A 27,231-nucleotide genomic window follows, 5' to 3' on the forward strand; every position below is an offset into this window, starting at 1 on the left:
CTGTGGCTTCTGCTTCCTGAGGAATTCATTGGTTGGTTTCAATGCTAATGGTTCAAATCTGGTACAGTGTACTAAGCTGGTGAAAGGCAGCATGCTCTTCACTACATGCTTGGAACACAGGGCAGGAAAAACACTGTCTTAGGTTGCTTGAAAGAACACAGCTTTTTCACAGAATGTCGTGATGTTACCTTTTGTCAAGTTTAGTATTTGACTTAATTAGATATTTAGGATAATAAATGTAGTTTGTAGACCCCAGATCCTTTTTCATACTGAATTCCTCTTTGTTGAGGCTGTCATGTTACAGTACTACCATCAAAACAAAGGAATTCTCCAGTACTACAACTAAATGCTCTTTTTCTGTGACTTTGCCTTTTGATTGGTTGCAAAGTGTGGTTAACATTTGTGCTTTAGTTGCACTGTTTACGCTTTTTCTTGCTTTTACCTGCTCACCTGTCATCACAAAACTTCAGAGAACTTGCTATGTATAAGACTTCTACTCCCTCAATCAAATTTCTGTGAAAGACTGAAAACCTGCTGGCTGCAGAGGTTGTGGTGTGTGGGATGGCTACACAGGTGAGCACCAGAGCACAGTCACGTGCAGCCTTTATGTATGATGCTGTGAACCTCAGTCCCTTGGGCACCCAGTGTAAAAGTGTCAGAAACCCCTTTGATCTGCTGGTTTCCCATAATTCCAGTGCTTCTGAATGTCAGAAGCAAAGAAAAATACAGTCTCAGTACAAAGACCAGTATGAAACCATTATCATCTCATTCCTTCTGAATTCAGAAATGGCTAATTTGATCCTATGCGGCAAAAAAAGGAAGAAAAAGTGTGAGTAAAAAATACTGGTAGGTCAGGAAGGGTTGAGCATCAGGGGATTCATGAGAACATTGCGTTACATGGCCAGAACACATTATACCAAGCTGGACTGTAAAAAAGGGTGAATAAAATACTACCTTTTGCCTATGACTTGTTGCATAAAATGAGAATAAGTAGAAGGAATCAATTCACAGTTATAACTGATGAGAAAAGTTACATGGAGTTTGTTTGGTACCTCCAATCACAAAAGTGCAAACTGGAAAATACAGATTTATCCTAAATTTATCTTAGTATCATTTTCATACAACAAAAAACTCCAAATCAACACATAGGGTGGCAGACTTGCTGCCTGCCAGACAGCTGCATCTGGCCCTGGGAGCACAGCCAGAGCCAGTCCTGCCACCCAGGGCTGCACTTACCTGAACTGAAACATTTGGTTGTTTCAAGCCCACCTCGCTGCAGTGCTGCAGGCAGGGAGGATTGGGGGCATGGCAAAAATGTCTGATGGAGGCAGGTGACTGTCCATCAAAATGCCACAGCTAGTTTGGTAGCTGCATTTCATTCTGATACTGAATTTTTTAAGATTTTGGTCGCTTACCAGATTTTTCTTCCTCTCTGCAACCCCTGGGTCTAACACACATTTTAGCAAGAAGGTCTGCCAAGCTACACAGAGCAGGCAGATAGTGAACAGTTTTGCACTTTGGATATGCTTATGATCTTCCTTTAATGCTTGGCAGAGCAGCTGAAGGTGATGGGGGGGAGGTACAGAGGGAAAAGGAGGAGGGGGAATTAATTTTAAAATGTATTTTGAGCAACAGTCTCTGTCATTTATTTGCTGGCTGCTGTGCTTTCGTTGCGGAGGGCTCTGTAGTAGTCGCGTCAGAGGTAAAGCTAGAGGCCAGATTTACCACTATGTCTACTAACTTTCTCCATGACCAGTGCTGTGATGCAGGGTGGTCCTAGCTCAAATGCTTGGGCTGCTTCCAGTAGCCCAGCGAGCTCAGTCAGCTACTGCTCAAAGACAAGTGACAGAACCATGTCCCATAAATTTCTGCCCAACGTGCTTTTTCACAGCTTAAGCTGTCTCACTCCTCTCTTCTTTGCCTTTTTATTTGTTTATTTTTCCTCTGTGACAGTTTTATCAGTCCCCAGGGTGTTTTAAATGTCACATTTCTGGTGGGTGTAAAAAGCTTTGGATCAGCAAGTTCTAACAGTGCCCTGTGTGGCCTGACCCTCCTATGTTAGCTTGCCTGCAGCAGATAATCCTGAAACAAAGTGCCCTCCAGAGTACCACCCTGTTCACATCTCTTGTCCTTTTTGCTGCCCATTTCTTGGGAGAGTGGGAGCTGAAATCACTGCACTGTCTGGTAGCTTTAGGGTTGGGACTAGCCTGGGAATAGCAGATACCTGATGCTGTTTTGTCTTACGTTTTGCAGATAGACTCTGGGAACAAGGCTGAATACTAACGTTCACTTCTTGGTAATGTCCTCCGGGTTCAGCAAACCAGGATGTTTGGCTATTTTTCTGGCTCCTCTGAGCTTCCATCTCCTGACGTACTTCCCTTTTATTTGTCTTTTTGTGACCTTTCTGCTCACAGATACACCTGCCACCACCATGCTCAGCTTCATCTGTTTGTCTTCCCTACAAACACTGGCAGCCCCCTTATCATAAGAGATTGAGGAGGGCTTTATGGGGCCCCTTTTCCACATTTTCTGTGTCACAGTAAGTTGCTACCTGACCTGACCCTTTTTGAGTTGCTCGCTGGATGTCCCTGGAGGGGACTGTCTCTTCACTATTAATCTAACCCTTTTCCTCATGAAGCTGGGGATCTTGGCCTTCCACCAAGGCAGGTATCCTCCCCACACTCATCAGCCTGTGTGGCAGCCTCCCACACAAGGCAGGCTGCTGTCCTTTACCTACAACTAACTCAGCGCTGAAGGTTAACATTCTACTTCTCTGATTCCAAAAGATGCCCAAGTGCTTCTGCATTTTCTTTGCTTCCTTTCTTTGCTGTTTTCCCAGGTGTTCCCATGAACTGTAACTCGTTCTCCAAGTTACCCCCTTACAGTTTTATTTGCCCAAAACTTAGTATTCTGGGGCTGTTCAGCACAGGCGGAAGTACTTTCTGGTGTGAACTGTATTGGTGTGAACTGTGTCCTCTGGAGACATGTTTAAATACATCTAGAATCTCTTGTTTGTCTACTGAGGCAGCGTGTAGCTATTTCTCTTTACTGAGTTTCATAAAGTGGACAAACCTTTCATATATTAAAGAAAAAGTGTTAGTAGTAAATACTTTTTTCTATCTGGGAAACAGCCAAGTGCCATTGAGGGCATCCAGAATCCTTGTATGGGAGCCCTTATTTTCTGTATCTTCTCTCCAAGCTGCCATATCACCTAGAAGTTACATCTCTTAGCAAAGTCATTTGTAGCATCTCGCGATCTGAGTTGTCTAGAAGTGATGAATATCCAGGTGTTTGGCCTGTGTACTGTCTTACTCCTACCCAGAAGATGATGTACCACATTCACTACCCGAGATACCTGGGTTGCAGCTCCTTGCATCTCTCCTGGGTCTATATTCTACAGCGGCACCCTCTGCAGTTAGCACTGTCACCATCTGAACTGAGCAGCAATTGCAGCAAATAGCCCTCAGTCAGCATTCCTTGCAGGAGCAATCTGCCTGCACGCAAAGGCTTGCCTCTCCTTTCTGGTGGCTCAGTTCCTTTCCATGGTCCTCTCTTGTCCCTCTTGCCACAGTGACAGGAACAAAAAAAGATTTCTTGCTGAAATCTGAGCCTGAAGTCTGCTCAAAACCGCCTAAACTACTTAAAACTAGAATAACAAACTTGATGAAACTGAGAAAAAAATGAGAAAGGTGACTTCTGCCCAGAATAGGGTTGGTCTTTTCTTTAAGGCTTGTTTTCTGCCCAGCAACCTAGTAACTTTCATTTGAAATAAACCCACCTTGTCTCTTCTAGAATCCATGAAAAAACAATCTTTCCTTCTGCCACTTTGAGTCTAGTCTTTTTTTGTGCTTCTCTCCCTGCCTGTGTATTGCCATTGTGAGCTGCATGTAAATACTTTTAGGAATTTATACATGTAGCACTTAGATGCTGTTGCGACAGAGGAAAGACACAGTAGCGGAAGGAAGGACGGAAGACGGAGGGAAGATCAATATGAGTGATCAGCAGACTTCGTTTATTGTGCCTTACAGTCACCTTTTATGCCTTGTTATAATTAGTTCATACATATTACAAAAGTTAAGCTCATTATTGGTTAGTTGCCTAAATATCAAGCCCGCCCCTCGTTTCTCTTCTGTAGTTATCTGTTCCCACCTGCAACATTCTTTTCCCACCACGATCTTCCTGTTATTGTGTAACTTTTGCTTTACTTCAGATAAGCTGAGAGCCATGTGCATTTTTGTCCAGCCAGCTGGACTATGTCTATGTGACCCTTTTCAGCTAGCCAGTTATCCACAAGATGCAACACTAATAAACATATGGAGTATCAGAAAAGGATAATCAACTAACCCAATATATGTATATATGTAGGTAAAAAAATAATTCACTAGAAATATCTCTGTTCGTACAAAACAATAGTATGAGATACGCAAGAGAGAAGAGATTAGCTGTGCTGGTGATGCCATGAAGTGGATCCAGCATGAGTTTGACCAAGCAAGTGTACACAGTGAAACAGAGAGATAGAGTGTTTTGTGAATGTTAGGTTCTCCAGTCCATTGCCTGGTGGTTGACTTGATCTTTCTGGGATTTTCTTTCCTTGTTCTTTTTTTTTTTTTTTTTTTTTTTTTTTTTTAATATTGAAGTAGTGTTAAATGATCACACTTTTTACATAATAGTTGGCAAAGACTGGAGATAAAATCTAAAATTAAATTAACTTTATAAGATTGACATATTTTGTTTTTTTAAAATAAACTTATGTAAATGTGAAAGAGCTCACACAGTCAAATAAAATTAAGACTTAAAGGGATTTCAAGGCATTCCCAAGAAGTCTGTTCTGCATCAACTGAGGATGAACTGTACCTGAGCAATTACTTGCAGGTATTTGTGTAACTGATTCTTAAAACCTTTCCTCTAATAATCATTGCTGTTTCTGTCAAAACCATTTTTCTTCTTCCTACACCCTCTTGAAATGCTGTGCCTGTGATGGTGGAACATGTGCTGGGTGAGGTCCCAGCCCCTCTTGAATTGTGTGGAAAGATTCTTTTGGGCCATGTGAGCTGTATTCTTGTCTGGTCATCTTCTGTGAGATACTGTCTTTCACGTATCTGTGACAGTCACTTCTAATTGTGATCCAGTCCTTAAATCCTGCCATTAAAACAACCATCAAGTCAGTTAAATATTTTATTTACAGAGTTGATGAGTGCTGTCTGGTCATCTGCGGCTTTCCTGATTAAATTGTGGTCTGTTTTTCATGTGCGTCGTTCTTCCACTTCAGAAAGACAATTATGAAGTCCTGCTACTTTTTCCAAAGTTCTTTTAGTTTCTCCCAACTCAGTGTCATTGGTAAATCTAGGAAGGATATTCCATATTCTGTCATCCAGGTAGTTAATGGAAATACTCAATAGTAATGGACAAGTCATACAAAGCTTCAGGAAGTCAATTAATACAGCTTCCATATTTGATAGCAACCTACCCTTAACTTTTCCAATCCATTTTACAGTCCCCTTATTTCAGCAACACTTTTAAAGCTTGCTTGTGAGACTATTAAGAGGAGCAAATTTTGGAGCATCAGTCAGCCCAGCAGAGAGGGTTCTCTGCCATCTGTATTCTCCTGCAGAAAGAAGTTACAGCTGTGTGGCATATTTTGTTACAGAGGTTTTCCTTGTTATCTTCTGCTTTCTCTGCATAAGCTTTTTATTTTAATTATGTTTTACTAGAAAATGAAATTAGTGCAATTGTTTTATCATTTGTCATAGTGCCTTTTCCCCACTTACTACGGCTCAAAGATCGTCAGAGCAAAACATGCAATAGCTGGAGTTTTATTAAACCTCTGTCACCTGTGCTTTTCTTTCTCTACCCTTAATTTTTACTCCATCGTCATCAGGGTGGTTCGGGGGTTTTGGGTTTTGTTGGTTGATTGCTTGGTTGGTTTTTTGGGGGGGGGGTGTATTTTCCTCTTTAAATATGCAGTAATAGTTAACTTTTTAAGGTTGGACCAAATGTACATGGTATTTCTGCTTTGTCAGGAACACAGTTTTAGATTTGGGTGAGAGAACTCTTTTCTTGATCTGGTTTTTGCTATTAATATACATTAAAAGCAGGAGGAAAAATATTTTTAATATTGCTAACTAATTATAATTTTACGCTGAAATTTTTCCCTATTTGTTGGTTCTATAGTGTATTCATACTTATTTTTCCCTTCAGTACTCTTTCCTAAGTTTCAGGTTATGTACTCTATTTTTTTTGTTCATATAGGTTAGTTTGTGCTTGTGCCCATGCCCTTAATATTGTTTCACTGAGGACCTGTCACTTTCCTGAACTAATTTTTTCCTTGAGAACTGCTTCCCATGGGAAAGAGTTATACTTGAGAATACACTGAAAGTATATTAAAATCTGCTCTCCCGGAGACCATTGCATTCATTCTCCTCTTACCACTCTTTCTCACTGTTGGTGAGTTTTTCCATTTTATGAGCACTTGGTGTTTTTCCACTTTCATGTTCTTAAACAGTTTCTACCAATCTGGTAGAAAGAAACCTGGAAGAGCCCCTTTTATTTTGTTTTCTCCACTCATGGTTTCCAGCACATTCAGAGGTGTTACTCTTCCCCTGTTTGGCTCCATTCTCAGCAAATATCTACACAGTTTAAATATGCAATTAAGACAATGACTTATTATTATACGATTCATGATTATTCAAATAAAATACTTATCTTCTCTAGGCTCAACTGATTTTAACATGTCTCTTGTTTCCCTTCCTTAACTTCACTTTTTTCTTCCTTAACTTTATCCTTAAATCAGAGACTCTTGTTTCCCTTCCTTAGCTTTACTTTTTTCTTCCTTAACTTTATCCTTAAATCAGACTTCCAACAGCGTATCTCACAGTACGTTCTGAACCTTAGAGAGGTCTGCATGTTTGTTATGCTAGGCAACATCTTTCTTTTCTTTTCCAGAAAATGCCATCTCTTTTATGTAAATTTGAATTGCGCAAATTATCACACAACTCTTGTTAATTAAGCCATGTTTTTTATTATGCAGTGGACTTCAAGCTCCTTTCGGTTACTTTATTGGTGAGAACACAAAGTAACAACAAAAAAATTTGTGTGAATTGTTGAGTGATACGTGAACATTTGTCTTCAGTTTTTAACAAGCGAGAGGATGCTGATTAGTTAGGTACACAATATTTATTGTTTCATGTGAAACCAACCTTTATAAAGCCATCATGATATAATGCGCTATATTAAATAAGTGTTATTTTTCAGTGAATATTTCAAAACTTAAGCTGTTTAATTAAAGTAATACAAAAAATACAAAGCTACATGAAGTTAATATCGTCTTTGTATTTATTCATTTTAAGTCATTTTTATTCCCATTGGGCAGAAAAAGATTCATTTTAGATTAAAACCAGTAAAACATTCTTTTGTCTTCCAGTGTGTTGACTCAGAAAGTGAACAAAGCCATAAAAACTTATACTAGAAATCTTGAATTTGATACCAATCATCCAGTGTAAAATGATGATTCACACTAGTGAAGAAGAGTATTTCTTTGGGATGAAATACAAATGTAAAACAAGATTAAAATTACTATTTAATTTATACCTACCGATTTTATTTTGTCTCTCCATTCTCCGTATCTTGTGAACAGATTTTCTTCACAAAAAATAGATTTTAACAGCATTGCAGCTTAATATTACACTTTTAAGTTTCACTCCAATATCTTAGTTTCTTTAAGTAAATATGGAAATAGAATATGGCTATTGAAAAAAAAAAACCATTCAAATAAAAATAATAAATAAATAAAGAGCATAATTTTACCATCTGTTTTCCTGTATCCCCAGTATCACTTTGTGCACAGGAGTTATACTACAATGGCTGTTTTCAACCTTCTGGTTGACTACCCACAATTCAAAAAGGTTTGCAAGAAGGAGTTTAGCCATTGATTTTATGTAATTTTGGTATGAGAAGAAATGTATAGAATTTTAAGTGTTCTTGTAAAAGCTTTGAAGTATGTAGAATTTTAGTTGCCTATTAGCAAGCCATATTTGCTGTCCACTAATTCTTTGTATGGCATGTGGACGGCATTGATATACAAGGGTGTTGGGGTGTGCTTCCATGCACAAAGCTGAATCACCAGATCCATAGTTGATGGCATACCTTTCACTATAAGGAGTTGATGTACTTCAGGGGAAAATTTAAGAAAAAAACAGGGGAAAGAAAGAGAGGGGGAAAAGGTAAGGAGAGACTTCCATTAGCCAGCTGGAGAAAGAAGTGATGGGGTCCCCTGATAAGTGTCCTTGTCTTCGTCTGAGTGTTCTCCCCTCTACAGTATGTGGCGGTGAGAAAGAAATGGAATTTGGGGTTTGTGCAATATAAACAGCCTTACAAAATAAAGGGCAAGACAGTTTGGGGGTCAGAGGGGAGAAGGGCTGATTCTCACGGCGGTGGCAGTCACTTCCCAGGAGAACCTGTTGTAACAACAGGTGAAGGCATGTAAAGCCCTGTGTAATGTTGTGCCTGTAAATGACAGCTGTTCATGAATAAGATGCTATTGTGATATATGAGTAAGATCATAAATGAGATGCTATATGTGTAATACCTGTTGTCTGTGGATAAAAAACTTTGTGTAGATAGGCAGCTGTATCATAGAAGGGTGTTGTCTTGCTCAGGTTGATTCCCTGGTAAGACTGAGCATGGGCGGCTCCATTTGCTTTGATTCAGCCTAAGGAACTACGTCCCTGCATACCCACAGAAAATTCAGTCCACTGAGCCAAAAAAAGTAGAGTAAATTAAAAATGTCTAGAAACCAAAATTAGAATTCTTACTGGTACTTTGCATTTTGATGCTGTGCCTCTTTTTCTTACAAAGAGAAAATTGTTACAATTCCATGTCATTATATTTCATGCTTTTGTAATAACTCTTGCTGAATCCAACCTGGAATTAAACCTTAACAGTTCTATGGCTATAATAAGATTAAGGTTTATTGCCAGCTAGTGTTTCATCTGCTGGGTAGATGACTAGCTGTGCACCAGCTGTATAATGTATTCTGTAAGGATATCGTCATCACAGCACTTCACTCTTGCATCTCATACACCCACCAGGAAACCTGTTTTATCTTGTGCTCCGAGCAAAGAATCCAAATGAGATGTCTTAAGGAAAAGTAAATAAGAATATTAGGAAATAAAGAGAAGTAATTAATTTTCTAGTGTGTTACTGTGAGAGAGTGTTTTTGGACAGGAAAGGGATGAGAGCCCTCATAAATTTTGAAGCCCTGATTATGGGCTGCTCTTGGGCGGCTCAGATGAAGAATGACCCAAAGCCTCGCTTTTAGCTATGTTATGTTGGCTTCTCCCCTGCATGATTCTGCCTGGTTTGTGGCTTATGTCAGAGAAGCCCTAGTGCTGCTCTAACTTAATTCTAAATCTTTGGAGGGTATTTCTGGTGAAAAAGGATTTCCAGGACACATGGGCAAGGCCATGACTTCATATAATGGGGCAGGAGAACTGCAGGGCACCAGCTACTCTGCTGGTGCTAAACCTCCGTGGAACTCTTCCTGGGAAGAGTTGCAAAAGAAGAGGAAGGGGTAAGTGCTCCCTGGTCTGGCAGATGCGCGCAGCCACAGTGATGGCCAGGCTGAAGACTCAAGATGTGCAGTTTTGCCCAAAGGGCAAATGGAACATTATAACCGATACAAGAGAATTATAATAATGAAGTTAGTGATGTAGAATTTATTTTCCTTCTGTTTGTCATTCTGCCAAAATTAAGATATTTGGTCTGATATTTTATATGCTTTGTATCAGCTTCAGGTAAACTTTTTTTAAAAAAAAAAAAACAAAAAATTTTGGTAAAACCACTTTCTGATTAGCTTTCCTTTAAATAGGTCTAGCTCCCAAGTCTCACAGTTGTTCTGCTTTCAACAGGTATTTGAGAAGAGCACAGCCAAAGTGTGCCTCAACTCTAGTGCTATTTCTGTTACAGAATGTTAAAACGTTAGCGGTATGTTAATTTTGCACTTCAGGTTGCAAGGAGTTTTTAGCAGTAGAAATACTTTAAATTATATTATTATTTTATTTTTCTTAATTAATTATGTAAATATTTATTTATATAGAATAAATTTGTATTTCAGTCGTACTGACAGTGTATGAAAACGTCAGCATGACACTAGAAATGTATTACTTAAGGGATCTTTTTGTTGTTTGTTTTATTTAAACATAGACAATTTCACATACACACACAAAATGAAATTTATTTTAAAAAAGCAAGCTAAGTATACAGTATCAGGTGCTCCAAAGCTAGAAGATGAAAGATATAGAGTGGTTTGTACTCACTTAACTTTCCTGTGCAGATACATAGTGCCATAATCTACTGTATTGTATTTTTCTGATTATATTTAACAGGTAGTTTATTATTTTTTCTGCTTTCTTGTTCTCTTCCTTGTAGTGGCCAAGTGTTGTAGTTATCACATACTAAGAAGAGAGAAGTATTCACCAATGATTTATTGTTTCTGTGGGACCTTGTGCAGAAGCTACCTGAACACTGGGCAATCATTCATTTGTCCTTACGGTGTTGGGGCTGGACTGCTAAATCACAGATTGAGATCAAAAGTAGATCAAAAGTTTCCATAAATGTTGAGTGACAAATTCAACAAACTTCCCATACGTAACAGTGAGTAGTGGGTAGGACTTGGTATGCTTGGTTAGTTGGGGATTGGTGCCTTAGTTCCCTACTTCGGGGATAGAGAGTATCAAAAGGTGATTCATGCCACTTTAAAAGAGATAAATCATCGCTTAGGGACTTCTTGCCTTTCTCTTGAACTGGTTGAGCCTCGCTCTTTGATGGCAAAAATTAAACCATAGGAGGATTATAGGATACTATAGAGAGCTCCTTGTGTTTCATACATTCTTGATCTGTTAGAGTGGGAGATCCTTCCTGCATGCAAGCGAGATACGGTACTGAGGCAGGGGAATACGTGATTTAGGAAGTTCATGGTTGTACCATAATACTGTACATAATGAGGGCTAAGTTAAAGATACCACCACCATTCCCCTAAGTTAAGGTATGTCCATTTTGACTTTTCCTATCTCTGAGATGCTTGACTTTCAACTTTATTAAATGTTCTTTTAGCACAGCTTTAAATGGATGTGTGCTATGTGTTTTGATTTCTATAATCTGTATTGAGGTTGTCAAGGAGATTTGCAGTAGAGATTCCATTTGAACTTACATATGATAAATATCTCAGATAGAGCAAGACCTACCAAAAAATAGGTATTCAGTTGTAGAGTGGGATAACATACACTTTGGGCATAAAATGTTAGAATGCGGAAGGGGCAGGAGCATTGAGTCAGCTCTATGTTTACCATGTGCTGGCATAACTTTTCAGGTTTTGTTCAGCATATTTCTTAAGAGCTAATAAAAAGTTTCACTTTTCAAACTCTTTAACATATCATCCTTGGAACATTTATTCATACAACTCCTGGAAATAGAGTAGTCTAGCTACAAAATCTATGTTTCTAATGAAGGAAGAAATTTTCATCATAGATACTTTAAAAACACATGCGTAACATACTATGTAAAAGTGAAACATTTTGACATTAACCTTTGGCTCTAGCAGTCATAGAGACTTTCTGATACAGTTGAAAAATGAACTGCAAAATCATTTAAATATTGGAACTAGCAATAAAGCTTGCATGCATAATATTGAATTAAAAAATGTTTTCAATTACACAGCTTTTTTTCAGGAGCTTTTGATAATAGTATCTACATTTTCAACCAGCCATTGCATTGTTGATTTATTTAGTGTTTTCTTTGGCTTGCTGTGTCACAGATTTATGCTTTTCCTGGAGAATTTTTGTTTGCGAATAGCCTGAAAATGTTACTGCAGATCTTTTGTCTATGTGAACCTCAATTTAGCCAAAAACCTAAGACCTACTAAAATGCTGTCTCATAAGCTTAAAATGTCTCATAAGCATAAAATGTCCTCACTGTGACAGTGAAAAAAAGAACTTGAAATACCAGCACAGTATTTTTATTGCAAACGACAGTTTTCATCTGCTGGCTTTTGCTGCCAGAATAAGCATGTTTTCAGTAAGCACAAACAGACTTCTTCAGCTGTGCCTGTTTCCAGTTGTTCCTGTGAACTACACAAGTGGGTGGTACCGAAGAGCCACCTTTCTGGCACGCTTGCATGCAGACGGCACATGGCCACCGATAAGTTTTGGCATTATGCTCTAATAAAAAAAGACCCCACTTACATGAGAAAGCTTTGTGTGCGTCACTAAAGCTATTTCAGTCTTTGCTGCCTCCTGAGCTGAACGTAAACTGACATTGGTGACTCTATTCAAATATGATTTCGTAAAAGGAAGTAGGAAGCATGAGTTTCAAGCTGTGTGTGAAGATGAGCTAAAATAGTAACAAAAGTATCTCTAGAGAGTACCAGAGGAAGAAAAAATATTTCTTAAGCCTACTTATTGTTAAGAAAAAAAGGATCTGGCAGACTCTTTTTTTGTACCAGCTGGATGTGTTAAATCTTCCTTCTTTTCTTTAACGTTGAGAGCAGGTATTGCTGTAGCAGGGGTACCAAGGAACTGTGGAAGGGCTCAGAGATTTCCTCAGTGAATGTCACCAATGGCCCTCGAGCCTAAGGAAAATCACACTTAAATTTTAATAGCTGAGTTTCCATGCAGCAACCCTGAAAGACTGCATGGAGAGTTCAAGAGGAAGGTTCATCACAGCAGTGGTTTGGGCACGTCTCCTTGCTGGCTGCTCTTGCAGAAGGGTGTGCATTTGTGTCAGGTGCTGGAAAGCCATGGTTGTGATGTTTCCTAGGCAAGGATTTGGTGAGCTAGCCCTCTATAAAGTAGCAGTGCAAGCACTGGTAACAGCTGGGCAGAGTTTACATTGCTTTAGTTTTGGAAATAGATGGTAAAATGTACCCAGATCAAATAATTTCTCAGTGCTTGAGTCAGTAAGGAAGTTTGGCTCCAGAACTACATGTTCTGGCTGACCGCTTCTCTCCCAAATCCCTCCAGAGAGATCCATGCTATCAAAAGCATAAATGATTCAGAGGAGTTTGAATCTCATTATAAGGTTGTTTTACTCAGGCTGGAACTTACTAACTACAATTGTATTGTGTTTTGTTCTCCCACTGTACTTTTGTTTTTCAGCTCCTTTACTTTGTTGGAAGTGTTGAGTGTACAACACCTTGCCCAGGGAGTCACTAATCCAAGACTTGAGCCTCCGGCATTACATGCTTATGAGGGCAGCGCTGTCAGCTGTAGCAAAGTAATACAACTGCTATCTTAACCTGAAATAATGGTATATCATACACGCATGCACGCACAAACCCTAACCTAGTGGTTAAAGTAACCCTCTATTTAGACCACTTACAGTTAAAACTGGAAATTGGCGATTGCTGCTTGTAACAAGGCTTCCTTTTCCTCATACTGGAGTATAAAATCCATTATTTGTTGTCTGTTACAGATTTTTATGTCCCTCACTCATCTATCTATGAGTGAACCATAGTTCCTGCATGGTTCTTTAGCGTGACAGTGGTCAGATACTGGAGCACGGATGCACAGAGAGGTTGTGGTGTCTGTCCTTGCAGATGCTCAAGACTCACCTGGACACAGCCCTGAGGAGCCTGATCTAACCAGGCCTGCTTTGGGCAGGGGTTGGACTAGGTGGCACCAGAGGCCCCTTTCAACCTCAATTATTCTGTCGTTCTGTCTTGCTACCAGACTTGTTTGATATGTACACCCATGCCAATAAAAGAAGGCCCAATCTTTGCTGGGAGGTCATACATTGATCACTGCTTTTAGTGACAGCAGGTATACTCTAGTTTTCTATTGGGACAGCCACAAATTGTCGTTGCTACCTTAGCAATGGGATTGCTGAGCAGAAGCTCTTGCTATTGTTACAGATTGGACAATTGCATATATGTAATGAGGCTGCAGCAACAATCAGCATCTAAGACACGAATTTCCCTTGAATTATTTGTGTACTCAGGTGGGTTTGATTTTTGTTTCTTGTGTAACAGATGCATAAATTAGTGTACAAAATAATCTAAAGTTGGAAAGTTCTTTCATTGGGTATTAATACTGCTTATGACCCAAACACTATGGACAGGGCTACTCTGTGGAAATAGTGCCAAATGTAGGTCATTACCTGACATATTTACTCCCTACCAAGGCTACTAATGAAAGGTTCAGTAGTAGTATCATCTTTCCTCAGCTGAAAAAAAATTGTGTGGTGAATTAAATTTTCATGAGTGCAAACGTGGTAGTGTTTGGAGAGACCCATTGTATTCATTACCCAAGAGAAAAATAATCCCTTGCTTTCAAGATAAGGCATCTGTGAAATGTGGATGTGATGAAGGAAGCGTAGCATTATTTAGAAATAGTGAGGAAGGAGACTTGCTTTGAGATTAATTTTCTGAACTTTATACCAACTTTGACAAGCACTTTGTCAAAATGATAGCTGAAGGATTTTTCTAAGTCGGTTACGGACTTAGCTGGCATTGCCTTCATAAAAGATGCATTCTGGGTTCATTTAAACTGGCGTAAATGCATTACACATCTACTGTGGGAATGATGTAATAGAGTGAGGAACGAGATGGATCAGAGACCCTAGATCCTCATCACCTACTGCTGAAGAAAGTAAAAGCAGCCTTAAGCCTTGCTTATATTTCTGTAGCCCTAGAGTCATTGCTTCACATAGGGACAACCACAAGTGTAAATGAAGATGGTTGGAGAATGCTCTAATCTGTTTTTTCTACATTTTGGTAGTGGATGGGGAGTAGAGGTACCTTAATTATCAAGCAACATTCCCAAAATTAGTGGCCATGAGGGAGATGACCTGTTCTGTGAGCAAATTCTGTGTCAGGAAATTTGCCTCCTTGGCTGGATCCCCGGGGGCTGCATCCACTGGGTTTATGGCACAGCATAAAAAATCTGAAATGAGTTACAGGGAAGAAAGGGTCCTGTCATGTTTTAAATACATTACTTGAAGACAGATTGTGTTGTTTTGCTCTGTTATTGGGTGAAATATTTGTCAAATACGAATTCAGCCAAGCAGGTGCAAAGTCGTTTAAACTGACAAATTGACCAAGACACCATACAATGTGCAATGCTTGTGTATGCATGCAATATAAGTCAGTCATAAAAAAAAGTGAGAGAACATAAGTAGTAGAGTATAATAATACTTAACTGTAAATAGTATTGACTCAGTATTGAGGGTTGGCATGAAGATGTATATAGTGAAAACAAACTTGTGAACCAAAAGAGAGTGAGATCCAGACAGAAAAAGATGAAAAAAAAAAAGTAACATTCCCACTTCAATTCATGTCCATTACCAAAAGTGTACAGCCAAAGTTGCCTTAACAATTGGTGAATAAAGTTGCGTTGATTTATATTCTGAGTTTAAAACAGGAGCTGAATTTGGTTCATGAAGAACTCCACTCCCTGCTGCCCTAGTGGTACAGATGGTGGTACTGCTCAAGGTCTGCTTATTGTTCTCCTTGTGGGGTTATTTGGTCTGGGGAATGTTGTATTTTCACATGGCAGGAGGGAAGGAAAAAAAGGTGGAAATGTTCATTCTGAAGATAAGTGAACTTTTTCAGGCTGTGTTGGTTCTCTTGAGAGAGACGAAATGTTAAACTGTTAAACATCTGGAAGCATCTGTCCTTGTAGTCTAGCCTGTGGATTAACTGAGCGCTAAACTGCCATAACATTTTCATGGAGATTTAGAAAGCGAACAGAAAGTGCTTAACTGTTTTGACCCAGCCTGATTTTAAAACTGTAGAATATGTAAGCAAATGCTAGATATATTTTAAAGTATACATACACATATGTTAAAAAAAAAATTAACATATGGCCCTGATTACATAATGACTGGATTATTTTTTTTAGTTGAAGACAATGTAGTTCAAGAAAAGAAAAAGCAGTTAATTTGACAGTACTATGAAACTTTCAGAATTACTTATTTATGTAAAAAGGCTAGCATTTAACTTTTATAAATTAATTAGTTTTAAATATTCAATTAGATGAGTTATTGTAGTCTAGTCCCATGTTAATTCAGTCTCCCTTTCTACCAGTATGACAAGTATCTAAAATGGGACATACTGTTTCTGTGAATATCTGTAGCTCAATGTTCTGCTTTGTTTTTCTGCTCGAGAATTGTACATTAATTTTTTGATGGCAGGAAATGACAGAGGATTTTTTACCTGCAACTTATCTTTCATATTAAGATAGTTCTGGAGTAGTTTCCATTTTTCTCTTTTTTATTTGGTAGTCAGTTGTTGCCCTCTAATAGGAAATTTTAGATCACTTCTAAGAAGTATGTCAAGGACGTTAACTTGCAGAAGATCGCTGTTTGTTGCAGTGCAGCAGAGATTTTGAAGGTTTTAGTCAGCCTAAAGTCTTTCATCCATTGATACTGTTAAAAGTCACAGTACTCTGTTAAGTATTTTATATTTGCTAGAGGATATAGCAAATATGAGAGTGGATAACTGGGCATATTATCCCCTCTGTCAGTATTTGGCAAAGATGGTTCCTTAATATTTCCATTCTTGTTCTGGTACATTTCTACAATGACAGTTTACTATGCTTTACAAAAAGATCATTCTTAATAACAATGAATGATTTATTCCATGGTACTATTTAATGATGAATTACTGTTTAGGAGATCTGACAATTTAATGCTTATTCATATCTGTATTTTCAGTATTGAAATGAGTAATAGCATAGAAAGCATCAACTCTGCTAATCTGTAATTTTTAAATTCAGGGAAGTTGTGGGGGTTTGTGTGAATATTAAAAACAAAGTAATTCATGTTTTCTTTTATTTTTAAGGAAGATACATGGTATCACTGAATTTGATGCCTATGTGACTGCTTTTTGCTTTGTGGCCTTCCTAATTCTGTAATAGTTCGGTACCTTGTATGTAGGGTAACTGAGTGCTGGTAACAACTGAGAGAATTGTAGAGGAGTTGAATAAGACACGAATTTGTGCTTCTAGGAAGTGGCTGTACCAGAGTTGCTTCAACACTGCAAGATTTTTAAACTGATGTGGGGGAATCACTGAATTTTGGTTTTTGTACGGTGATTCTTACAAGTGCCCACTTTCAGAAGTGTAATCATGAATGCATAATCATATCTTGATGCCCTTCTAACAGTTCATCTGTATCATGACAAGGCTGACTTATTAAGGGACATAGATGGCTAATATTTACATACCTTTCATTCTGGTGTCCAGAAATTTTTGTTAGGTGCCTAAACTCCTTTTGCAGCACACTAGAAGAGTTTAGGGTATAAGAAAGATGCCCAATACAATGAGTTAAGCCAGCTATTGCTTTTTTTAATGTGGTTTTTGTATGTATAAAAAAAGTGTGGCTATCATTTTCTAACACAGGATAGAAGCTAGTAAGAACATCTAGTAAAATCTAAACCAGTTCCCTCTTGTTATACATATTTTTCTACATGTTTTTCCTGTTAATGGATGAATTTGATCCACATACCAGTTGTCTCTTATTTTTTAAATATTATTTCTGATTTGAACTTTCTTCTGTTGCACAGTGCAAATATAGTCAAGTTATTTATATAACCTGTATCTATTGAGTGACGTCTGCAGCATGTTCCAAGAGCAATAGGATTTTTCTTGTTGAAAGAAAACAGACAGTCTAAAGATTACTGTCAATTTATTTTATTACTACATTCTGCATAGTACTCTAATTTGTTAATTTATTTATTATTTGATTTAGAACAGGTGACCTGGAAAGAAAAGCAGTTGACTATTTGCAATATTCTAATTGAGGCTAAGCACCACAAATGACATGGAACTCTTGGGATGTGTAATTTCAACCCGTAAATATATTCAGGTGTATTTGATTTTTTAGTCTGCCATAGGCTTTCCAGTTAAATAAGCGTCTGTTTAAATGGTTCCAGTTTCAGTCTTCAGAGCCATTCTGTCCAACCTTTCTTACAATTCTAAAGATTTTTCCATTAATTCCAGAAGAAGGAGCAGACAGAATAGAGTAAAATCTATTTCCAATCATTTCCTGCTCATCTCTATGTACAAATATTTATTTAGATCCAGAATAGCACATAAACGTGAAGCCCATTCTGTGGTCCCCTTCCAAAATTTACTTCCATTGAAACTACCAGTTTCACTTCTGGACACAGAGACTCTCTTGACCCCACTGTTGTGAAAGAGCTTGTTTCTCCTTCTAAATTAAAAAGCCTTCCCAGAATGTGCACTTTAGATGTAAGTTGTTTGACCGTGGTAGTTCATTCAAATACAGGCCTATTTCAGAAGTTCTGAAATCTGCTTCATTGGAACCCTGTGGCTTTTGCAGCACATTAGACTTAAATTAAGCAGTAGGGAACCTTTTCTCCCTTTATTTCCAACTGTCCTTTCCAGGCCAGGTGGTATGACACTGTCTTTAGAATTATTTATATATCTTCGTCTTTATTTTATAATGTGTTTTAATGTGGCAGATTTCTGCTCTCTAGCACTGTGCAAGTTGTCAGAGTAATCCTGGGTGGAGCAGGCAGGGATTTTTTGGTAATCAGAAAAATAAAACACCATTTTTGGTTTCAGGTACTTGGGTTTGCTGTCATGAAGTAGGGGATGTATTTTCGTATCCTCTTTTTCAAGAACAGAAGGAAGCAATTCCTTCCATAGGAAATGAGATACATTTCTTTTTGCTTGTCATCTTAGGAAAGTACCATATTTTTAGCGAAGCCGAAGTGATGATGAATACCAACTAATAAAGCTAAAATTGTTTTCTGGTAGAAGTTTTAGTATATATTAAGATTAGAAATTATGTCATGCCTTCCTCACTCGCTCGTGAGCACCTCTGAGACTCAGTTCCTGTCTTTAAAATTATTTTACCAGGCGTAGTGTATAGGGTCTTCAGACTAGATCATAAGAGCAGTCTGGATGGAGGATTTTGGGGTGTGCTAAAAGTTTAACCTGGGGTAGGACAACAGTGGGTCCCAGGGATACTGTGTGATATCCTCTGTCGGGAGAGCAAGCTTAAGGTGTTGTTTGGTGTAGAGTAAACCAGAATAAAGGTTGTTCTGTATTCTGGTTGTGCCTTTGAGAAGACAAAGCCCTCTATAGCTGTAGGCTGGGCTGAACTGGATGGCAGCTTTCACTACCTGCTTAACCATACCTGTGCAGAAGGGTGTTCAGCACCAATGGGGCTTGGAAGGAGAAGCTGTGCAGGAGGCTGGAGGGCAGCTGCGGGGCAGGGGGGCCACTGACTCTTAACTGCAACTGCTGCTTCAAAATAAAACTTATGAAAATTCCATAACTCGCTGATACCAACTACAAGTATAGGTTGTAGTATGAGTTATGGGAACGAACAAATCTTTTTGTTGCTGGTTGTGCCTGGTTTTGGTTAAACCATGACACTGGTATTTGTTAACAACGTGATCATCTGAGGACACATTACTGCACTCTCAGAATGGCTCTGCAGTGAGATGTCTTGCTTAGGGGTCACTGGCAGCTGCTGGCATTGCTCCTGCTAATTTGTGATTTCCCTGAAGACTGTTTGGGAGCTGGTATGTGCTGTTCCATAACTCTTGACAAATGTGGCAGCAGAACTGCAAGCTGAGCATAGCATGTGGATTGCCAGCCAGTACGTGATTTCTAATTACTGATTTGACTTATCCCAAAATTAATCAGACCACTAGTAGCTAGAAAAAAAATATCAATATCTGTATTCTATCAAATGTGTTGATGTTAAACAACTGAGGTAAGTAAACATGATACTTCAGGATGTTTTACATGGATGCTTTGAGAGTTCTCTATAACTGTTTGAATTTTTAAAAGATAACCTACAGGAATCATCCTCTATGTGTATGTTGGTACATATGTATGTCTTGTGAGGGAAATCTTCATGCTGTTTTTCTTTTGTTTTGCAGGGAAAACCTGTTGCATTTGCAGTTCGTACAAATGTTGGGTACAGTGCAGCTCATGATGACGACGTTCCAGTCCCAGGCATGGCCATCTCATTTGAGGCTAAAGATTTTCTTCATGTTAAAGAAGTAAGTAAAGCTAGAGGAGTTAGGTGAATCTCTCTTTAAGGGTCTACTTGAGTAATTGTGCTACTATTTCCTAACATCAAGATAATACTTCACAATGTCAAAGCACTATGCAAATGTTACATAAATAAGGTAACCGTGTATAAGGATAAGGAACTCAATGTTCTTTTAAACACTCTTCTTGTAAAAGCAATGGCACAAAATACTTACAATCAAATTAATGAAGTTTGAAAAGCAAGTGCTTTTCCCTAGTAAAAATCACTTACTCAGAGTGTTAAAAATTGACATCTGCATATTCAACGATATAATATTTGTGGCATTTACTGTTCTAGTACTCTGAGGGTTCATTGTGCTTCAGCAGCCAAGGGTTGATTCCTTTGAATCCCTTTTATGTGACTCAATCTCAATTAACCTCAAAATCCTCAGGTCTCCTTTTTTTCACTGAAGTTACTTCTCTAGCACAGACAACCTTTTGTTAACAGTTACATACTGAAGAACTGATGTGATGTTTCAAGATCATAGCAGCTGTCAAAAAAGGCACTTTGCATTTGCTGCATTGGTTTCTTTTTCTTTATTTTTCCTTGGAAAATTTTCAGGTTTTACAATTTCAAATACCTACAGTTGTTTTCTTTCTCTGCTCCTTGCAAGACAATCCAAAGCAAATAACTTGGTAACTTTCCCATACAGGTCCACCTTAGAAGCCCGCTGCTTCTTTCTGAATGATTCCCTCAATTTATGAGATCTCCCAGCTTCTGGTCATATTCCATTGTGTTTTGTCAGAAAGTGGTCCATCTGGAAATGGAAATTCATAGCAGAACAACCAGAAAGTTAACTTAAGGATCAGAGCAACTTAGCCATGCATTTGAAGTTAAATTTTGTCCCATTTTATATTCTCAGAAAATTCCTCAGTAGTTATAATCGATGGTGCACAGTGATTCTGCTTGTGCAGGTGCTCTGCAGAAGGAAGAAACATTCCTGATACAAAGGTATAAATACAGGTGGGCAGAGACTACAGAAACACAATAAATGGACTACTGGTGCCTTCATACTGATGACTAATTTTCATAATTTTCCATTAAACACACAAAAAAGGGATATTTTGGATTCAGGCTGTTACGTAGTAAAGAAAATATGTTTTCCTAGTACAAAAGAATTGCTTGCCCCTCTGTCTTCTGACAAAAGGAAAGATGAGCAGGCACAGAGTCCTGGCAAAAGAAAACCATCAGTATTCTCTGGTGAGTCTGGAAACACTGGAAAATATGGCTCAGTTTGGTTAGATAAAATGATTTTGTTTAGTCATATATTCCATCTGCATTTTGAACGAGGTGGTAATCTCAGACTTCATGTCAAGTGTTTCCCCTGTTTCCATATGAACCAGAAACACGGTGTTAGCAGGTTTTCTGTTAGAATTTATGCTTTTTTCCTTACAGCACAGCTTAGACTCAGGTGGAAATAGGTATGGGAGAAAATGAGGGGGGAAAAAAAGTTTCCTGAAGTTTTCTGGATCTCCAGAAATGCCTTGAAAGGAAGCTTAGCTCAGCTGAGTTCTTACATTGTCTATGGCTGCATGTAGTGCTGAGAAGTGGAAAAAACAGATTAAAATGTTCTTGCAGCTTCAGGTGTAATAGAACAGGCACTCTGCACTGATTTGCCTTTAAAAATACCTGGTTTTCTGTCTAAGCAGTTAACAAAAGTTGACTGTCCAGCGGTGCTAGGCCAGAGCTGGGTTGCGGAAGGGACCCTGCACCTGTGCCAGGTCCACCACTGGGATGGAGAGGTGGGAAGAGCTCCGCAAGGAGTCAAACATTGTCTGGGAGTCTCTGGTCCTGTGTTTGGTGGCATCTGTTACGTCTGTGCATGTTCAGCCTCTTCAGGAGGGTGCCCTGAGCAGCAGCCCTTCCCTACACAGCTGCATCCTCTCCCTCCATCTTCCTTGGCCATGCCCTGCGCACTGCCCATCAGATATTGTGCCTTCAGCAATTTTGGTACTTCCTATAATTATTTTTGCATATGAGAAGTGAAAAAAACATATTTGACTATAAAATGCAGTGCTGTTTTTTTTATATTTTCTACGTAACTAGTTGCTACAAATAAATAAATTTAAGTTAATACCCAGTAACTTTTGCCTGCATAGTAATGCTGTATTGGATCAATGCTGTCCTCTTCTTGTCTGCGAGGAGTATTCAATTTGTGCTGCTGAGAGGGCCTCAAACAAGAAAAACCTCATTTCAAAATATACATGGGCAATGGTGAAAAGTACTGCAGTGATTGTGAGGGAAATTTATTTTCATTATGAGGTTACATTCATGAGAACTCAGCACGTACGAAGATGAAGGATTCCTTCCTGCGTGAAGGAACATGCACTGCTTCTTAGTCACTCCTGAATTTTTTGAGGCTTTAATGCATGGCCATAATTTTGCTTTGCATTTAATTCATAATTGTGTTTCCCTTGGTACTTCAAGCACAGATGAGTTACAGAGAATCACTCATCCCAGCCAGCACCTTGAGAGCTGGACACCTCACTACCAAGATTTCTGCTATTGCTTTTCAAAATAAGAAAGTATTGTGTGTGGTATTACTTACTTGTAGAAGTATCTTATCCTCCCTTTCATATCCTAGCACAGCATTTAGCTTTGAGACTTTGCAGGAGTGAATTCCACATGCCTTTATTTTTGTGCAAATAAAAAATTCTTATGGTTTTAGCATTTCTATCAATTACAATAAAATCAGTGTTGTTGCATAGTAGTCTGTTGTACTATAGGACAGCATAAAAAAAAGTAGTGGCTTTTCAGATTGTAATTTAATGGTGGTTTTACTTATCTATCTCTTCCTTTTACCAAGTTAGTGATACTACTTCTGCAGACTTCACGTATACCACGGAGCGGATCCATATAATGGCAACCTCCAATGACTCAGTTGCTAGTCTTGCTCCGCCTATATTATCCAACATATTTTAAATGCACATGCTTGTCTTGAGGTAGCTTTTTCTAATGAAGAGTTACGATTTTAACAATGTGTGGGTCTTACTACAGCTTTGAGAAACTGCTATTCCAGATTAGCTCCCTATTAAATGTTGGTATTCTTACTCATAAAGGCATCCTGTTGGATGAATGTTATAGATCCCCTTATATTTTATGAGCTTAAAAGTGTGTCTGTTTAAATCTCTTTTTTTGTTGTTTTTTTGGGGTTTTTTTGGCTAATATTTTAACATTTCTTTCAATCATCATAAAATTTCTCTAGTAGCCAGAATGAAGATAATACTGCGATTTAGGTTGTGTATCATTGATCCACCAACGTTGTATTCCTGGGGAAATTAATTCCTTTTATTCCTAACTGTACACTTGTTAAAACCACTTACTAAATAATTAAACATGCACTATATTATCTATATTCCTAGCTTCAGATTCAAGAAGGCATCTTCTCATTCAGATGTTCTCTTACAGTTTCATAAATAATAATCCAAATTATCCAAAATTCCTATTTGACAGTAGTTATTCCTGTGGAACTCGTAGATCAGAGGTCCTCAAACTACGGCCCACGGGCCAGATACGTCCCCCAGGGTCCTCAATCCGGCCCCCCGGTATTTACAGAACCCCCCGCACCCCACCCTCCCCCCCCCCCCCGCTGGGGGTTGGGGGGGGAAACCAAGCAGCCGCAGATGGCTGCCTGCCACTGCATCCGCGCACCGGCCCCCTGGTTAAAAAGTTTGAGGACCCTTGTCCTAGAGTAATTTCATGTGGGGCCATACATAACAGTGACCTGTTCTCCAAAAATGGTGAATAAATAATAAAGGAAAAAGCAAATAGTTCTGCTTTACCGACCTCTGCAAAAAAAAGCAAATGAAAATCCCTGTATGTATAGTCGTTATCTTTAATTTCATATAGATGAAATTCAGTTATTTCGACTATCTTGTGCTTTTGTATAATTGTAAGGGGTTTTTAGTTATCCAAAGATATCCATTCCTTCTGGACCTATCATAATATGTTTATGATGCAGATCGCATGAGCTCTGTGCAGTGGAACATATATAAGCAGTGGACTGTAGCCATATTTAAAAGATTTTATTGAGTTCAGAGAAGTGGGGGAGTTTTAGAAGTAGTATTTTTTATTTAAATATAGAATTGAATATAATGGAATAAGAAAAATAGATTATTACAGAGCTGTAAAAATGGTTGCAGTGGGTAGGATCAGATCAGAAGAAATCCTTGGTGTCCACCAAGGGGAAACATCAAGGGCAAACAAAAGCAGCTCTCTTGTATGAGGGGAAAAGACTGTGAAGCTGAAAAAAGTAAATGTTGAAATGGGTGGATATAAAAGCCAGGGAGAGTCATGAAGTCTGTGAAGGAAGGTTTCTGCTTAAGTACTGTAGCATTTGAATAATTTGCAAGGTATAATTATTTTAATGTATTTCTGAATATTACCACAATTCTTCATTGCCATAATAACATAGTACAGTGATTAACTGCAGGGAAGAATTACATAAAATGGCTTAGCTGCAAATTAAAAATAATAACAGAATGATCCCAAATATAATAAGTTCTTAGAATATGACTTTTTTTTTTTTTTTTTATCTGTAGAAATTTAATAATGACTGGTGGATAGGACGGTTGGTAAAAGAAGGCTGTGAAATAGGATTCATACCAAGCCCAGTCAAACTAGAAAACATGAGGCTGCAGCATGAACAAAAGGCAAAACAAGGAAAATTCTACTCCAGGTAATAACAACAAATCATTCAAAAAGTAGCATTGACTGTAACAGGACTTGGAAGTTAATGCTGTGTATGCTACAGTTCTGTTTAATTATTGTAATTGGCAGCTAGAAACATTTTAATCTGTGAAGTAATGCCTATTTATGTAATTAATGTCATTGCCACTTGAGAGAGAAAGTAGATATTTAGATAGGTGGTCTGTGGCAGCCTACAATCATTATTATTCCATTTTATTTTTATAAAATATTTTCAAATATACATTGCAGCTAGTACATTTACTATGTGCAAACGATTTTTTTTTTTTTACTTTAAAATCAGTCTCTAAATTCTTTAGCATTTGTTACTTGTTTTCATGGTCTTACAATTTCTAAACACTTTAAAAGCTGATTTTAGAAATTGCAGCAAATGTTAAGATTAATTTATTTGTAAACTGAAGCCAGTGCCTGTTAGTTAGCTCTTAGGGAAAAAAATGTTTTGATCTTCTCAAATTCATTTTCTGCAAATAAAGCTTTTAAGAATACTGCATTTTATGATGGAAGTTTCATGTCAGGTAGTCTGTTGTCTCTGTCTGCAGCCATCATTACATAAACACAAAGATTCAGTATCTGAATGTATTGAACGATATTGTAAGGTGATAATAATGTCATCTTTACTGTAGAGTTTTAAATAAAGTAGTTTTCACTGTACAGTTCTTAATAAGGTAGTTTTCCAGACATCAACACATGTGGAAGTAAATGCCACTTACTTCCCTTTGGGTATACAGGAAATAAGTATTTCCACTACGTTTTGAGTGGGATGGACCTGGTAGTGAGAAAACAGCTGGGAAACATTTGGGAAGCCAGAAGGGCTTTCCTACTTCGGTAGGAAGGGCAATAGTGTTTGAAAAGCTATGCTAGGAGGAGACCAGGATTCTGCAGTGCTCAGCCACGTTCACCACCTGTGAAATGTCTTTCCCAGGAGTATGCTGTACTCAGCAGGAGGGTGTCAGGTTCCTTATATCTCTCCTGATGCTTCTGATACAGCCATATCTGACCCAGTGATTTGGTCCCTTTCCCAATTGTGAAGGCTTGCATTCTGCAGAACTCATCACTGGAGATAATACTGTCCTATGTCACAAACGCATTTACTTAGTACTTTATTAATATTTTAAGTTGGAGGAAGTTGAAACTAGTACTACCACATTAATTATTTGAAGAGTGAAATAGCCTCTCTTACATTCTTTTCATTGCTTTTCTCGTTATGGTAACTTAAATAAAATTACTAAAAATACTGTTTCATTTTCACAACTTGCGTAGGTTTTCACAAAGCAGAACTTGACAAAACACTAGACTGCTTTGTCTTTGTTTGAGATGCTTTTTTTTTTCCTAAGTCCTACCTTGTATTGAGATAGCAAAATAATTTGTACTTTAATTAAATTGAAAAGATGTTAGGTAAACACACTGGCATTTTCCTTAGGGAGCTATCAATAACTCTTCTGCTAAAGGAAATAGATTCACTCACTGACTTAAGAATTGGTCTTAGTAATGGATAGTAATATTAATAATAGTGTATCAGTAGCCACATTAATAATTGGATCTCATTAACATCACAAGGTAGTGAGAGCAGAATGAAGCTGCACAGCAGAACAAGGAGCATGATTGATGTTTGCAGTTCCTCAGCCCTCGAAATGTACATACATTTTGTGTAAGATGTATATTTTATACCACTGCCAGAAATACTGTTTGTCTCTTGGCTAAGCAGCTCATTTTGAAGGCAGGTAATAAATAACCTAGAGTAAATACTGAGAAAGCTATGAAACTTCAAACTAATGTGTTGCTTTACTCCAGTAAATCAGGAGGAAACTCTTCATCCAGTTTGGGTGACATCGTTCCTAGTTCCAGAAAATCGACGCCTCCATCATCTGGTGAGTAGGTCATGAACCCTTTGGTTTACAGACTCGTGCACCTAATCTGTTAAAATTCATATGCATTTAGTCCTGTTTTTCTTATTCCTTGTGCTTCATAGGTGTAAGGTTGGGTGGCTGTGTTGCCTATAAGGCTGCTTTGGGTAGGTCTGCAGTAATGGAATCAATGCCAGCAAGTTAGGCAATGATAGGGCTGTTAGCAATGCATAAAATTCCCTCTCTGCTCTTACCACAGTGTTTTACAGCAAAGACATAATAAAATGATGAGACTGCATTGCAGTAGGACAGTTAGAGGTTTGGTCTGGTCTGAGCACTCCTGCTGAACAAGAAATACCTTCTGGTACAGGAGAAAAAACGGCAATAAGAATAAAAATTCCCAAGAGGTTTCTGCAGTACCATCAAGAACACCATTATTTTACAACAGGAACCTTTAGTTTCACAATCCTGATAATGAGGATGTTCTTCCCATAATTCTAGCATACTGGATTTTTTTTGCCTTCTGTAACAAATTTTTCACAAATACTGTTTTGTATTTAGAGCATCAACAGACAGATTTAACTTTAGTTAGGTTGGATTCAAGAGGTATGAAGCA

General features: G+C 38.2%; 1 protein-coding gene across 13 annotated transcripts in view; it reads left to right on the top strand.

Moving 5' to 3' along the window:
- The window catches only part of CACNB2 (calcium voltage-gated channel auxiliary subunit beta 2), a 255,178-nt gene that overhangs the window by 193,093 nt on the left and 34,854 nt on the right, over nt 1–27,231 (top strand). For all 13 annotated transcript variants that reach the window (XR_008821273.1, XM_056334823.1, XM_056334824.1 and 10 more), the window contains 3 exons: nt 19,910–20,032; nt 24,606–24,742; nt 26,563–26,639. Coding sequence is in view for 12 of the 13 variants with exons in the window: in XM_056334823.1 (XP_056190798.1) it covers nt 19,910–20,032; nt 24,606–24,742; nt 26,563–26,639 (337 nt within the window). In the remaining variant the exon portion in view is untranslated. The remainder of the gene's footprint in view (nt 1–19,909; nt 20,033–24,605; nt 24,743–26,562; nt 26,640–27,231) is intronic.

This window comes from Falco biarmicus, chromosome 4, assembly GCF_023638135.1.
Source record: "Falco biarmicus isolate bFalBia1 chromosome 4, bFalBia1.pri, whole genome shotgun sequence".
NCBI lineage: Eukaryota > Metazoa > Chordata > Aves > Falconiformes > Falconidae > Falco > Falco biarmicus.